This window comes from Mytilus trossulus, chromosome 8 (assembly GCF_036588685.1).
Source record: "Mytilus trossulus isolate FHL-02 chromosome 8, PNRI_Mtr1.1.1.hap1, whole genome shotgun sequence".
Taxonomy (NCBI): domain Eukaryota; kingdom Metazoa; phylum Mollusca; class Bivalvia; order Mytilida; family Mytilidae; genus Mytilus; species Mytilus trossulus.
The window spans coordinates 15,710,226-15,726,900 of record NC_086380.1 but is presented as its reverse complement, the minus strand read 5'-3'; the positions used below and the strand labels follow the sequence as shown (position 1 = coordinate 15,726,900).

Genomic DNA, 16,675 nt, shown 5'->3' with positions numbered 1-16,675 from the left:
AATGTGTCCACTTACCCCATTCGCCCCTATTTATTTTTCAAATTTCTCAAATTAACTAACATAGATATAGGAAGATGAGGTGTGAGTGCCAATGAGACCACTCTCCATCCAAATACATTTGTTTTCTGTTTACTTAGAATATTTAGATTAATGGTGATGTATGCTCTGTATCAATAAGATCAAAATCAGATCTTTCCGTTTGTTCCGTTAAATGTAATTTTCGCGGTGCTCCACCAACGGAGATTGATTATTTTTTCCTTTTAAGTTCCGTAAAAATCACATAACCGTAATCATTTTGAATTTTACTTTATCATGAACTCTTTCTTGTGGAGTACAGAAATTACATTTCTATTTTTAACATATGATTTGTTTTCCTTCTGTAGGAGCCTCTCTGTAGTCAAAATTTAGAACAAACGATGTCATTACAAAGTCCAAGAAGAAGAGTGACAGTTGATTTATCTCAAAAATAATTTTCTGATAACCGATGTTGATAGAAATTATCATAACCATGTCGGTGTTAGCAGTGATTGGAGGCTACATAGTAACCTCAGTGTTGTTACTGAAATTTCCTCACATTTTACACAGGAAGAAAAACATAAAATTCAAACCTGTGCATATAAGCCATCGAGGGGGTATGCATATTTTATTTGTTGTCATAAATTTACACTTTTTGTTCTGTATCTGTACAAACAATGTTATTGTTAAACAATCATATTTCTTCTTACTTAAAAACAAGGATTCACTATACAAATCCTTGTTAAAAATTATAAAAAAAAAAATAAGATTGATTTTTGAAGCATCAGCACTTCAAGGTGGGTCTTATTGGGATCTAAGCGTGATGCGGGATTGCTGATTTTTTCATAAGCGTGAAATGTGAAAGTCAAATTATTGTGTTGTGAAAATGGGAAATGAGGTCTTGCGGGACCTGGGAAATGACAAAAAAATGAAAATTGCTTACAGACATAGTGCAAGCCGGATACGGGTATCTAACAAAACAACAAGCAGGATCCCGGATCAGAACCCCCCAATGAGACCCCCTACAAGAAGGCAGAATTGCGGCAACAAAAATAAAAACGTGTGGTATGAATGTAAATAAGACATCCATCGAACAGTGTACAAATTATTTGGTTGTTCAAAACTATCCATATAGGTCGTCATTGTATGGTCTAAACTAGAGTTGCTGACCACAGGGGGAGGGGGGGGGGGGGGGGGGGGGGGGGGGGGGGGGGGTAGGAGGGGGTCTGATCCTAAAATTCTGGGGTGTAAAACACAAAATCCTGAGGTCCTGACTTTAAATAAATTTAAATCCCGAAATTCAAAAAAGAATTCCCAGATCCAGATAGGGCCAATCCCAAAATCCCAATCTTAAAAACACCAGATTCTGGAGTCCCGATAAAAGTCCTATTCCCCCTCACAGGTGACCAGTGACCCTGATTTTCATAACTAAAGTGACTATGTAGTCCATCCCAATGTTTAACTGTTCACATGCTGAATCTGTTTGGTTGTGCTCAGTGTGTAAATTATATACATTCTACACTCACATTGGTTCGAATTGGAACATAAAAAGGTATTCCAATAATCGATATGTGGTAATCTGAAAGAAAAATAACACTATTACATTTGAGATTAATTTCATGCATTGTGTTCAAAGATAAATATTGAGATGATGGAAGGAACAAATATTAAGAATTTATATGACTTTTTCTCTTTTAGACATGTTAGAAAGTAATAATAAAGGAAATATATTTCTTTGCTAGAGTTTTCCCTTATTTGTTATTTGTTTAATATCAGTTAATGTGGATATACATGTACATGTACATTTAGCAAAGCTGTAAAATCATCAATAACTGTAGTCACCAAATCTAGATGTACATTGTACATGTATTATATTAATAATAATAGACATGTATAAGTGTCTTTTGCATACCTGTCAACCTGTGACGATGAAAATGCAGGTCATGACCTGCATTGAAGCATCAAATCTCAGGTCATAACACGTACGAACTTTTTCGAGCTAAATTTCAGTATTTATGGTACATTTTCTTTTATTGTACTTCACGTTAAAATGCTATATTTTGATTGGCTAATACGAGGGTGTCAATTTACTCTATCACATGGCTGAGAGGGTGACAATTTTTTTGAATGATACCCTCTCGTCTAAACCAATCAAAAATCGACAATTTAAAGGACAATGGATTGAATTTACATCAAGTAGTTGAATACAATGCTAAAGTTTTACGTTTTGGCTCAAATTTTATTTTTTAACTGTCAAAATAAAAAAAAAAACATCTGGCTTAATTTTGTTGTTTTTATTTCTAAAACTCGCAACGTTGCTATGTAAGTGACGTCATAGAAAATTCTTTTGAAATAAAATTAATCTGTAAAAGACAAAAATGGTAGGACGTTCAGTATAATAAATTAAATAACACATAGCTGAGAGGGTGATAGAGCAGATTGGTACCCCTTGAAAAAGCATTGTCAACCTTGGCTTCGCCGCGGTTGACAATTTTTTCTCGGGGTACCAATCTGCTCTATCACCCTTTCAGCTATGTGTTATATATATAAAAATGTATATCAAAGATACCAAAACATTAATGCATGTTCACTTGGTTAATTCATTTCAAATCCTATTAATTATTATTTCATTGCACTTTCAAAGAATTTTATAAATTTGTGTATCACAGTCTTACATTCTTTACTTATTGTTATAATTAGCAAGGATTTGTATACTTAGAATTTACTTTTAAGAGGTGATATTTAAATGTTTGAGACACTGGCTCTGCAGCCTTAAAAAATATCAACAATTACATTATGAGGAAATTAGACTGTAATAAAATATAGTAATACAGTTAAAGGAAGTATAAATGTAAAATATATTTTACAAATATTTTTTTTAAAATTGTATAAAGGTCTAAAAATGATGAAAAGTTATTTTTCAATATGTATTTAAATTTTATATTTTCATGATTTAATCTTTTTCACCCATAAAACGTTTTGTTTTATCCAGAATTAGATACTATAGATAAATATAAAAAAGAAGATGTGGTACATTGTACATGTATGATTGCCAATGAGACAACTATCCACAAAAGACCAAAATGACACAAACATAAACAACTATAGGTCACCGTACGGCCTTCAACAATGAACAAAGCCCATACCGCATAGTCAGCTATAAAAGGCCCCGATAAGACAATGTAAAACAATTCAAACGAGAAAACTAACGCCAGTAACGGTCCATTTATTAAAAAAAATGAATGAAAAACAAATATGTAACACATAAACATAAATGACAACCACTGAATAACAGGCTCCTGACTTGGGACAGGCACATACATAAATAATGTAGCGAGGTTAAACATGTTAGCGGGATCCCAACCCTCCCCTAAACTGGGACTGTGGTATAACAGTACAACATAAGAACGAACTATAAAAATCAGTTGAAAAACGGCTTAACTCATTCAAAGCATTTATAGTTTACTATGTACTATTTGACATTTGACATTTGTATTACAGGAGCTGGAGAACACATAGAGAATACAATGACAGCATTTAAACAGTAAGTTTGTAGAAAACTGTTGTATAATATAACTCTTAATGACAATCGCCTATTTGTTTGACAGCTATATGTCAATTCTTTTTATTTGTGTTGTAAGGTTGCTGTCTCATTGATGTGTAAAACATGTATCTCTTTATCCACAATTAGAGATGTCATAGAAAAAGTAAGGATCTATGACATAATATCAGTACATGCACAGCTAAAAACACTTAAAAAGAAAAAGAGCAGTGCTTTTATCACTGTTCTTCATCTCAAAGTCACAGTGTGGCTTTCAACAAAAGAAGAAGAAAAAAGTGTCACCTCTTTGCAAGTTTACATATTAGTCAAACAAATTTGAAAAGTACTCAATTGAGTATAGTCTGATAAGTATAAAGTGTATTATATATCTTTTCCTTTCTACGACTGTTATTTTCTTCTTACCTAGACAAAAACATAAGTCTTATTTGGGGGTAGGTTAAAATTCTCGTAATGGTTAAAACAAAGTAAATTAGGAAACATTAAAATTCCTTCTTGGTTCAAAGAATTGTTATATTATATTTGACACTTAAATGGTTGTCCTTTTTACCATATTTTCAGTGCTGCTTCCATTGGAACAGATATGTTAGAAATTGATTGTCATATTACCAAAGATGGTCAGGTGGTTGTATCACATGACAGTAGTCTAAAAAGAACATGTGAGACAGAGGGTCAAGTGTCAGATTTTAAGTATGAGGTAAGTTATATTTTTTAGCCTATGGAAATTCTTAGTTTTGTAAAATAAGGAGGTGTGGTAAGATTGTAAATCATACAACTATCCACCAGAGTTCAAATGACTGAGACATTTAAGGTATGTCAAAGTAATTATAGGTCACCTTATAGCCTTCAATAATGATATAAAGATCCATATTGTATAGTCAGCTATGAAAGGCACCAAAACAAACACTTGTCATGAATGTGTAATAATTTAAATGAGAAAACTAATGATCTTATTTAGAACAATACAATTTATGAAAAACAGATATGACAGTCATGAAGCAATTCATCCACTGAAATACAGGCTTAGTATGGTGTTCATTATCACTGAACTAGTATATATTGGTTTAGGGGCCAGCTGAAGGACGGGTGCAGGAATTTCTTGCTACATTGAACTTTGACACATTCCCAATTTCCATTCTCAATTTTATCCTAATTTTTTTTTTATGTTTTCATATCTTTTACTACAATCTATTTTTTTTTGTTTTAAATAAATACTTGTTTATTAAAAAAAAAACCTGTTTACAATTTCTTCAGTTGCTCCTAACTTTGGATAGACACACAAAGCATTTGTGGGTGTAAACATATTTGTTAATGCAGTAATAGAGCACATAAGAATAGGCTGTAAAAATCAATTGCAAATTTCTGAACTCTAGAGATAGATAAGTTTTATCAATGTTTTATTTATAATGTCTGGTTTAATATTTTTTAAGGAACTGCCACTCCTGAGTCAAGAGCACAGATTAGATTTCTATCAAAGTAAGTATACATGAGTTTAATTTATCCTTACAAAGTTTTATGAAGTTACAAATGTAATGAATAAAATTTTACAGTTATATGGGCATTATAATGTCTTATTAAAAAGTCATTTAGGAACAGGTCACATTTAGTGATGCAGTCCAAGATTGTCTTTCCCTGATTCCTAGATACTTGACATGAAGGTTCATAAGTAGAAAGTACAAAAGTAGAAATTAGCCAGATTTGTTAGTTATTTGTCTACAAATAAGTATGAAATTTATTGTAAAAGACTGCAGTCCTGATAAGCACACTAACCAAATGGCAGGATTTCTTTTTTAATTGTTTAACAACTTATTTTAAAAAGGGGCATTGATTGTATAGGCCAGATCCTATGTTAATGGTTCTAATGAAAACAGTCCCATTTACTCCTTCATATTTGTTACTATAAAGGTCTATAAGTATGCGGTCTGACAGTAAAATACTTGTCTATCATGCATTAACCAGATATATTGATGACACTTTACTTTTCCAGCATTTACACTGAAGGGTGGAGAAGATAGGAGAATACCATTATTACGGGAAGTGTTTGAGGCGTTTCCTGACATGCCTATCAATGTAGATATCAAAATAGACGATGACGAACTTATAGAAAAGGTAAAACTAACACCATATTTTAAAGAGTCACTACATAGTTGATGGGTATGAGAGAATTTTATGTTTATAGGGGGTCTCATTGGGGGGTTCCGATCCCAGATCCTGCTTACTGTTTTGTCAGATTTTCGTATCCCCTTACACTATATATGTAAACAAATCTCATGTTTTTTGTCATTTCCCGAGTCCTGCTAGACCTCTTTCCCGTTTTCACGACACAATGATTTGACTTTCACGTGTCACGCTTACAAAAAATCGGCAATCCCGCGTCACACTTAGACCCCAATGAGACCCACTTTATATGATGATTGTATATGTTTTGTGTGTTTATTATAGTATGAAGAGTAAATGTTAACAATATACATTTTAGTTTCCATTAAGATGTCATTAAGCACATTTGCCACTGAAAAAAATTGTCTATGAGTAACATTAAGGAAGGTGGCTTTGCTTTCCAGGGACAAGTGCCTGTGTTGTTCAATAGAAAATTTCAACCTTCCTTGTAAATAAGCTATGACATTGTAATTTCTAAAATCATAATTTGAATTGTTTGACATATACAACAATGTCATACTTTGTCAGTGCAGATGACTATGTTAAAATAATACACATAATACAATGTTATTTTTTCATACAAGTGCAAGAGTTTCAACCCTACAGAATTTTCTCTTTTAATAAATAAAAAAATTGAACTAACCAATTTGTAGTGTAATATCATATATATTTCAGGTTAATAATTTGATAAAAGAATATAAAAGAGAACATTTAATAGCCTGGGGAAACAGGAGTAGTAAAGTGACAGAAAAATTATACAAAATTGTAAGTACATATAGGGCTAACTTGATGTTTCTTCTTTTTGAGTCCACTAATACCAGAAATGGATTTATACATGTACTCAACTTCATGAAAGGCAGAAATTGAGAACTGACAATAATGGAGAGAAAAAGATTGTATGATATTTTACAATTCAATGTTATTTATGATCTTATTTACGGGCATGTTTCACAGAATGGCCACAATCAACATCTAGTTTTTGGAATGTTTTTGTTGAAACACAATATCTCATAATTTCTTTCTTTTTTTTCAGAATCCAGATATTCCCTTAATTTTCTCCATGCAGAGAGTAATAATGCTGCTTGTATTATTTTACACTGGGTTGCTGCCCTTTGTTCCAATCAAAGAATCATTACTAGAGGTCGTCATGCCAAGTATAGTGTTTGAGTGAGTATGGACTGACAACAGATGCGGATCCAGCCATTTTAAAAGGGGGTACCAACTATATGCTCCCATTCAAATGCATTGATTGGCCCAAAAAAAGGGGGGGTTCCTAAAATTGAGAATGGAAATAGAGAATATGTAAAAGACACAAGAACCTGACCAAATGGAAGAAAATAGCTGAAAGACAACCAATGGGTATTCAAAGCACAGAGAAAATCCCCACCCGGAGGGGGCCTCAACTGGTCCCTTATTGATAAATGTGTACTAGTTCAGTGAAAATGAACGTCATACTAAACACCAAAACATATAATTTTTTTAAAGTATGAGTTTTACAAAGGCTAGAGGCTCCTGACTTGGGACAAGCACAAAAAAGGCAGCATTTTATATTTGAAGAAGTATAAAGTCTTGATGCCAAAAGTCTTAAGAATTGTTAATATTTCTATACTGAACTAGTTAATATAAAGTCTCTTATAGATTTTCTTCTTGCACCCTATTGATAGTTTTTTACATGCATTTTTGCTGAGATATTCATCCCGATATTTCTGGAATAGCAATGTTCTTTGTTGCAAATTCCCATATACCGGTATATCAAAGCAAAATTTGTATTTTATGAAATCATACATACTAAATTTTGTTAATTGTTGAAAAGTTGTAAAATCATGTAAATACTTCATACAAAATTAATACAATATAAAAGTTTTACAGTATACTAAGTTTCTAGCTATCATTTTTCTGATTTCAGTGACAGGAAGATTCCTGTAAAATTCAGTAGAGCTATGAGATGTTTATTAAGGACAGTTGATGTGTAAGTTGCATTACTTAAGTATTAAGTTTATTGTAAATGGTATATCAGGCGGAATTTAAAAAGCGATTAACTATATACTCCTCACTCTAGGAATGGAGGCTTTATTACAATCACCTTGCATGTCTGTTTGTCTGTTTATTGGTACTTTTTACCAACACTTTTCTCAGTAACTACTTAACAAAATAAAATCATAGTTGGTAAGCTTGAAAATAATATCATGTATAATCAAAAAGTGTTTTTAAGGTCAAAGAATATAAAATGACAAATACTATCTTATGCAAATCGTTCAATTTTATTAATGAATTAGACATCCTAATTTACAGACTAGAAGAGAAAAATATTCATAGCCAAAGAGCTTTACTATTTTGATATTCTTATTTTCACAAAAAATCAATGATTTTATGGTGAGAATGAGGCTGGTTTTTTTCTGCCTTCCCAAGATTTTCAAGCATATAGATAACGTATATTAATTGATTACAGGTTACTAATGAGTCCAGTATTATTTAATCATTTAAGAAGAAGAGGGATGCAGGTAAGTGTAATAATTTTAAGTTTTGAAACAATTTTGTACTTTCATGTTATTGCCTTCGTCATAAAAAGTACATCATATCTTTTGATGTCACCAATTAGTCCAAGTGTAGATAAGAAGATAATAGGAATAAACACTTGTAGGACATGAAGAGAATAAAAACTCATTACAGCAAAATGACTTGAGTTTGTCAATAAAGGTAATATCTTTGGTTAGCTTGCTTGCAAAACAATCCAGCAACTTTACCTACACACTCAAGTAATTCTGCTGTAAATTAATGAAGCGTTAAAGACAACTGCTTATTTCCAATTCAACACTAGCCAGTAAAGATTAATAATTAGGGAAATCCAAAACTATATAGATATAGGAAGATGTGGTGTGAGTGCCAATGAGACAACTCTCCATCCAAATAACAATCTACAAAAGTAAACCATTATAGGTCAATGTATGGCCTTCAACACAGAGTCCTGACTCACACTGTACAAAAAGCTATAAAGGGCCCCAAAATTACTAGTTCAATACCATTTAAACGGGAAAACCAACGGTCTCATCTATATAAAAAACGAGACATATGTATAAATTACATATACAAACGACAACAACTGTACACCAGATTCCTGACTTAAGACAGGTGCAAACATTTGCAGTGGGATTAAACTTTGTAATGGTACCAAACCTTCTCCCTTTTTCTGAAACAATAGCATAACATTACAACATAGAAAACCACACAATAAAATATCAATTGGAAGGCTTAACTCAATAAAAATTAAAAAAACATTTTTACCTTAAAGATGTCCCAATCTAAAATCATGTCATCTGTTTATTGATTCTACTCAAGACCATATGCAAAGATGATAAAAACACAGGAACAAGTTGCAAAACCACTTGAAACATATAAATCAAGATAAAAATAATTAAAGAATCACTTGACCTCAAATGGTGCAAGGCCTAATGAAATGTTCTGTTAGCCATTTCTGTCATTGGGTCACGTTTAACTAGGTATTTCATACTACTAAACATACTGCAGTAATATACAGTTTCCTTTTCTGATTTCTTCAGTTGATAAAAAAGTTATTTTAGACCATAAAATTGAGAATGGACATGGGGAATGTGTCAAAGAGACAACAACCGGACCATAGAAAAACAGCAGCAGAAGGTCACCAACAGGTCTTCAATGTAGCGAGAAATTCCTGCACTAGGAGGCGTCCTTCAGGTGGCCCCTAAACAAATATATTCTAGTTGTATATGTCATAACATGTATACATTATTGTTGCCAAACTCTGATGAAGCTAGTCTGATAACTAGCAAGGAATTTTAACATTTTAAGCCTTGTTATTTGTTTTACAGACATACTTATGGGTTTTAAATGATGAGGAAGAATATACAAGGGCCTTCAGACTGGGAGCTGATGGTGTGATGACAGACTTTCCAACAAAACTTAAACAATATTTAGACAATCACCCTGAATATAAAACTCAGAAATCAGATGTATAACATAGGGCTTTATTAGAATCAAATACTTTGTTTATATCAAATGATATTTGCTTGACCCTAAAACTCTTTTAATTTGGTGTAGTAACACATATTTTGCTTGAACCAATAGAACATTTGTGGAACCAAACTGTATTTTGCTTGAAACGAAATGTCTTTGACATTCTGAACAATATTTGGCTTGAACCTAAAAATCATTGTTGTTGCAAACAATATTTGGCTTGAACTTAAACTTCTTTGTTGTTGCTTACAATGTTTGGCTAGAACTTAAACTTCTTTGTTGTACCAAACAACATTTTTCTTGTACCAAAACCTCCTTGTGCAAAAAAAAATTTGCTTTAAACAATACAACATGTTGTACCAACGTATATTGAGGGGGATAGGAGGGGTCCTGATCCCGAAATCCCAGGCTTAAAAACATGAAATCCCTAAATCTCGGACATAAAAACATGAAATCCAGAGGTCCCTAAATTCGAATAAAGTATTCCCGGATCTGGAAAGGGCCAATCCTGAAATTTCGAACTTAAAAACACTCACTCCCAGAGTCCCGATAACGGTCCTTTCTCCCCTCTATATTGTGTTTGAGGAATTACCACTTATTATACCAAACAATATTATACTTGAACCTAAATTTCTCTGTTGTGCCAAACATTTTTTTTCTTTTATCAACTTTTTTGTAGCATATATAATATAAATCTTCTATGTTGTACCAATTATTATTTTGTTTGAACCCAATTTCTCTGTATTACCAAACACCAAGACTTGTTTGTTGCAGAAAACCATAGTATGCTTCATCATTAAATTCTTTGTTGTACTGACCAATATTTATATTGAACCATTTTTTTTTATCTGTTTTATGTTATTTTTGTATCAAATTTAAAAACATCCTTTTATGCTCTCCTTGACCAAAGGGCAAGGAATAGCTATTGCCATCTGATAATTCATCAAGGTGTTTTTCCCATTATAACCCTGAAATAATTTTTTTAATAATTTACATAAAAACATTAAGCCAATCAAACAAGGTTTACCACAATTATGATATCAAAATTAAGCAATGATAAAAATTTTCTTTGTGGTTAACTTTGTATGGGGCCAAATTACAAAATATTTATTTTTCTTCTCCTCGACCAAAGGGTTATTATATAATTTCAAGCCCCTGCAGTGTGTTTGTTCATGGCTGCCCGATATAACCTTAAACCATTTGGCCATTCAAAACCAAATTATCAAAAATTAGATGTTGAATGATAAGAAATTGGATTTTTTTTGCTGTTTTTTTTTTTGGTCAAATTCCTTATTTAGGTTTAAAAGCAAAAGTATTTCCTTTCATTGATTCAATCATTTTTTTAAAAGATTTGATTGAAGGAAAAAACACTAAAAATAAACAACTTTTACATTAAGGAGTTTTACTTAAAAATAAGAGAATTTAGCTTGATATATATATACTTATTTTTTTATCATGTACTAGCTGATGTTATGTCACATTTACGGTTATATGTCAATTATGATGTCTGCATTTGATAAAAGAATAATATTTTTTATAATTTGTCACCACTGCCACATTAGCATTAAACAGTGTTCTTCTATATCTGTAGAAATCCAAAAAGGGTACATTACACACATTATAGTATTTTAGTGAATGAACCATTTACATTATTGGCAGTATTGCTTTATCAATAATTTTGATTGATGCTGGAAATAAAAAAAAATTATGGCTTATTACCACATTGTCATAAAACAAACTTCAACCATCTCAATAGTTAAACATTGTATATATCATGGTACATCCTTCTGACATGAGCCTGTTATACATATTATCTGCAATAACCCACCTAAACCAATATTGACCATGCAAAACTTTTGTCACTGTTGTTTTTATAGTATATTGTTATTTATTTATTTATTGATATTGTACAAAAATAAAATTAAAATGAAGAATGTGTTATTTATTCTAATTTGTACAGCACTTATTTTCTTGGATTTCGTTAATACATGTATGTCAAATACCAAGAATTGAAGTATCATAATTTTGCTTTTTCCTCAATCCTCACAAGTTGAAATTGAAAAAAATAAAATGAATTGAATATAGGTAATTATTAAATTTGATACACGATAATTATACACATGGATTATAATGATACATTTGGTTCAATGTATAAGATGAATACTTGAGCTATTCCTCTGCTTATAGTTTTTTTTTTATCAATAGTCAGAGAAATTAGAGTTGACGGGATAAAAATTGGAATACAATTAATAACAAAAAGTTGCTCATAAAATTTCATAATTTATAACTGTTTAACAAAAAACTTTGCTACTTTATTGTCGCCCATGTTTGTGAAAACGATTTCATCATTAACTTTATATTCGTCATATCTTACAGTGAACAAATTTTCAAATTCAAATTTCTCAAAGATTTTCTGTGATATGTTGGAAGTACAGTCTGCAGCAATACACACTGGGATAAATCCTAACTTTTTACAAAATGTCAGTGAAGCCTTTGTTAATTTAGAGGCTATTCCACGTCCCTGGTAATTCTTCTTCGTCGACAAATGAAGAAAATGTACTGCTTTTTCAACACCAAAATGTTTAAATACATTCTTTTCCTCCAGTTTGTGAGCCAGGAAAGTTCTGATTTTTTTCAAATTTTCATTTTGAATCTGCAATATTGCTGTGTCGTCTGCTTCATGTATTGTTTCTATACACATTGTCAAACATCCAATGATGCTGCCTGTTGAGTTAGACACCATCAAGATAGACAGATTGTCTTTTAAACGGTATGCAGTCCTTCTAGTCGTGTCTACCAACTTGTAGGATTTGCATAAAGGTTCATCGATCCAAAAAGTTTCTTTCAAAAATGAGATGAGACTATCCATGCGTTCTTCTGAGGATATTTCTAAATGCATATCAGAGAGATGTAATGAATCGCTAATTCCTTTCAAAACCTATGAAAAAGAAAGTATTTAGTAATTCCTATGCTTCATATTTGGAAATGTTTGCAGTTTATTCTAAGGTATATATCAGAAAGTGGTTAAGGGGTTTATGATGTTATATATATATATAAGAACTATATTGTAAAATGACACCATCGTCTACTTTTAAGATCAGTTATTTAAATTGACATAAATTAGCATTCAAATAGATGTTTTAAAGGAAAGCCTGGATTGTACAGTTACAAATCCTTGAGAAAGATTATGTTTTCCCTTTTTAAAATGTATTAACAAAGTGGTGTGCACATCTTCAGTGTAAATGAAGCATTCGTAGAAAACTGAAGGAAAAATTATAATGCAGAATTGGGACCCTCCATCGAGAATGTTTATCTTGCTGAAATTGATATGTCAAAGATGTTATATTTGTTACACAGTATGTATTATTTATAATGTCAGTGAGTGTCAGTAGTTATGCTCGTGAGTGCCATGATTTATAATGACCGTGAGTAATATAAAATGAAATGTCAGTGAGTGTCGTTAGTAATATTGTCCGTGAGTGACGTTTGTTATAGTGGCCGCGAGTTTTGTTAGTAAGAATGTCTATGAGTGCCGTTGCTATAATTAGCAGTGAGTACCGTTACTTGAATGGCCGTTAGTGTCGTTAGTTATACTGGCCGTGGGTACTGTCAGTTATAATGGCCGTGGGTACTGTCAGTTATAATGGCCATGAGTGTCATTAGTTGTAGGACCATTTAGTCGTTAGTTGTAATGGCCATGAGTGTCGTTTGTTATAAGGCCATGTGTGCCGTAAGTTATAATGTTCATGAGTGTCGTTAGTTTTAATGGCCGTGAGTGTCGTTTTTTATATTTGCCGAAGGTTTAGTTTATTATAATTGCACCGAGTTCCGTTAGTTATAATGACGTGACTGTCCTTAGTTATAATGATGTGAGTGTCGCTAGTTATCATGGACGCGAGTTCTGTTCGTTAAAATAACCGTGATTGTCATTAGTTTTAAAGGCAGTGAGTGTCGTTAAATATAATGTCCGTGAGTGCCGTTAGTTATAATGGCCGTGAGTGTCGTTAGTTATAATGTCCATGAGTGCCATTAGTTATAATGACGAGAGTACCGTTAGTTATAGTGACGTGAGTGCCGTGAGTTATAATGAAGTGAGTGTCATTAGTTATAATGACGCGAGAGTCGTTAGTTATAATGACGTGAGTGCCGTGAGTTATAATGACGTGAGTGCCGTGAGTTATAATGACGTGAATGCTGGGAATTATAATGACGTAAGTGCAGTTTGTTAAAACACGCGGGGTCGTGAGTTATAATGACGTGAGTGTTGTGAGGTATAACGATTCCGAGTGCCGTTCGTTATAATGGGTGTAGATGTCGTCACTGGTTATACCATGAATTATAATTCCCGTGAGTGCTATAAAATGGAAGATCCGATTAGTTAGTTATAATGACCGTGAGTGCCGTTAATTTTAATGACCGTGATTGTTGTTAGCTATAATGGCCTTAAGTGTCAGTAGTTATAATGGCGTGAATACCGTTATTTATATTTGTCGTGAGTGCCGTTAGTTTTAAATGGTCTTGAGTGCTGTTGGGTGTAATTGCAGTGGGTGTCGTTAGTTATAATGACCGTGTGTACCGTTTGTTGTGAGTGTCGTTAGTTTGAAGGCCGTTTGGCCGTAGTTTTAATGCCTGTGAGTGCCGTTGGTTATAATGGAGTGCGTATCGTTAGTTATTTTGGTCGTGAGTGCCGTTACTTAAACATGGTATTGAGTGTCGTAAGTTATAATGACTTGAGTGCCGTAAGTTATAAGGGTCCTGAGTGTCGTTATTTTGTCGTGACCGTGAGTGTCATTAGTTGAAATGCTCATTCGTGTATTAAGTTATAATTTTCGTAAGTGTTTTTAGTTGTAATCGCCGTCGGTATCATTGATATTGGTTGAAGTGTATGTCTATGTCATAAATAAGAATGTCCGTCGGTGTCATAGTTTGTAGTGAATGTTAATGTTTTCAGTTATACTGTTCGTCGGTGTCATTGGTTGTAGTATATGTTAATGTCATAAGTTATACTGTCCGTCGGTGTCATTGGCTGAAGTGTATGTTTATGTCATAAGTTATTATATCCGCCGGTGTCATTGGTTGTAGCGTATGTCGATGTCATAAGTTATACTGTCCGTCGGTGTCATTGGTTGTAGTGTATGTCGATGTCATAAGTTATACTGTCCGTCGGTGTCATTGGTTGAAGTGTATGTCGATGTCATAAGTTATACTGTCCGTCGGTGTCATTGGTTGTAGTGTTTGTCGATGTCATAAGTTATACTGTCCGTCGGTGTCATTGGTTGTAGTGTTATCGATGTCATAAGTTATACTGTCCGTCGGTGTCATTGGTTGTAGTGTTTGTCGATGTCATAAGTTATACTGTCCATCGGTGTCATTGGTTGTATTGTTATCGATGTCATAAGTTATACTGTCCGTCGGTGTCATTGGTTGTAGTGTTATCGATGTCATAAGTTATACTGTCCGTCGGTGTAATTGGTTGTTGTGTTTGTCAATGTCATAATTTATCCTGTATGTCGGCGTAATCGGCTGTAGTGTATGTAGATGTTATAAGTTATACTGTCTGTCAGTGTCATTCGTTGTAGTGTATGTCGATGTCATAAGTTATAATATCTGTCGGTGTCATTCGTTGTAGTGTATGTCGATGTCATAAGTTATAATATCTGTCGGTGTCATTCGTTGTAGTGTATGTCAATGTCATAAGTTATAATATCTGTCGGTGTCATTCGTTGTAGTGTATGTCGATGTCATAAGTTATACTGTCTGTCGGTGTCATTCGTTGTAGTGTATGTCGATGTCATAAGTTATAATATATGTCGGTGTCATTCGTTGTAGTGTATGTCAATGTCATAAGTTATTATGTCCGTCAGTAAAATTGGTTGAAGTGTATGTCGATGTCATAAGTTATCATGTCCGTCGATGTCATTGGTTGTAGTGTATGTCGATGTCATAAGTTATTATATCTGTCGGTGTCATTGGTAGTGGTGAATGTCAATGTCATAAGTTATAATGTCCGTCAGTATCATTGGTTGTAGGGTATGTCGATGTCATCAGTTATAATGTCCGTCGGTATAATTGGTTGAAATGTATGTCAATGTCATAAGTTATTATGTCCGTCAGTGTCATATTTTGTAGTGTATGTCGATGTCATAAGTTATACTATTTGTCGGTGTCATAAATTATAGAGTACGTCGAAGTCATAAGTTATAATGTCTGTCGGTGTAATTGGTTGCAGTGTATGTCGATGTCAAAGGTTACAATGATCGTCTGTTTCATTAGCTGTAGAATTTTTCGATGTCAAGAGTTATACTGACCGTTGGTGTCATTCTGATTATTATTCTAAGATCTTTTAAAATTGGTCAAATTTGCACACAATAGCGAAAATTGAAAGTTCATATGTTGTGTTCCCATTTCTATTATCTCGGATTTTACTCACATTTTCTAATTCATCTCTTGGTCGTATATTGTGTTCAGTCATATTTAAGTTGTTTAGTAAATTACAATGTTTTCATGCATATATTACATCTGCTTCCGTTATTTTTTATCTGCAGCTTTGTGCATATGAATAAATTCAATGAACTTAATGTACTGATATCGAAATAATTTAAGTGCACATATTTAAATTCGTCATTTCAAATTCTTATTATTAATTTTAGCTTTCAGTTGAGAACTGCTAGTAATGCTTTTCATTCAAAACTAAAAAAAAATGTTTTTTCTGGTTTACCGCGCGCAATCATCTAAACAAAGGAAGCGGACACTTTTTCAATTAGGCGCTATATTTTGGGTTTTTTTGGTTGTTTGTTGGGGGTTTTTTTTTGGGGGGGGGGGGGGGGGTAGATTATCCAATTTTAGCCGAAATTCTTTTGAGCACAACCTTCCCTTCTTCAAAGGATGAATGTCTGTTTGGAGCTGAAACTTGGGTCACTTAAGATTAATAAGGCTAGCCAATATCCGTGATAT

General features: G+C 32.9%; 2 protein-coding genes across 2 annotated transcripts; one reads left to right on the top strand and one right to left on the bottom strand.

The window, feature by feature from the left end:
• Nucleotides 1-390: 390 nt before the first annotated feature.
• Nucleotides 391-10,923, top strand: LOC134680596 (lysophospholipase D GDPD1-like). Its single transcript, XM_063539698.1, has 10 exons — nucleotides 391-632; nucleotides 3,517-3,559; nucleotides 4,136-4,271; nucleotides 5,005-5,050; nucleotides 5,562-5,683; nucleotides 6,407-6,496; nucleotides 6,765-6,898; nucleotides 7,638-7,700; nucleotides 8,181-8,232; nucleotides 9,577-10,923. Exons 1-10 carry the CDS (start codon nucleotides 485-487, stop codon nucleotides 9,721-9,723), a joined length of 981 nt encoding a protein of 326 aa, XP_063395768.1. The 5' UTR covers nucleotides 391-484; the 3' UTR covers nucleotides 9,724-10,923.
• Nucleotides 10,924-12,002: 1,079 nt separating this feature from the next.
• LOC134727388 (uncharacterized) lies at nucleotides 12,003-16,193 on the bottom strand. Its single transcript, XM_063591766.1, has 2 exons — nucleotides 16,152-16,193; nucleotides 12,003-12,659 (listed from the first exon to the last, which is right to left on the bottom strand). Exons 1-2 carry the CDS (start codon nucleotides 16,191-16,193, stop codon nucleotides 12,003-12,005), a joined length of 699 nt encoding a protein of 232 aa, XP_063447836.1.
• Nucleotides 16,194-16,675: the final 482 nt, after the last annotated feature.

Coding starts and splice junctions, on each gene's coding strand:
- LOC134727388 (XM_063591766.1), bottom strand. CDS start 16,193: ATGACTGAACACAATATACGACCAAGAGATGAATTAGAAAAT. Junction 12,660..16,151: donor CAAGAGATGAATTAGAAAAT/GTGAGTAAAATC, acceptor TCTTTTTCATAG/GTTTTGAAAGGAATTAGCGA.
- LOC134680596 (XM_063539698.1), top strand. CDS start 485: ATGTTGATAGAAATTATCATAACCATGTCGGTGTTAGCAGTGATTGGA. Junction 5,051..5,561: donor CAGATTAGATTTCTATCAAA/GTAAGTATACAT, acceptor TTACTTTTCCAG/CATTTACACTGAAGGGTGGA. Junction 6,899..7,637: donor ATGCCAAGTATAGTGTTTGA/GTGAGTATGGAC, acceptor TTCTGATTTCAG/TGACAGGAAGATTCCTGTAA.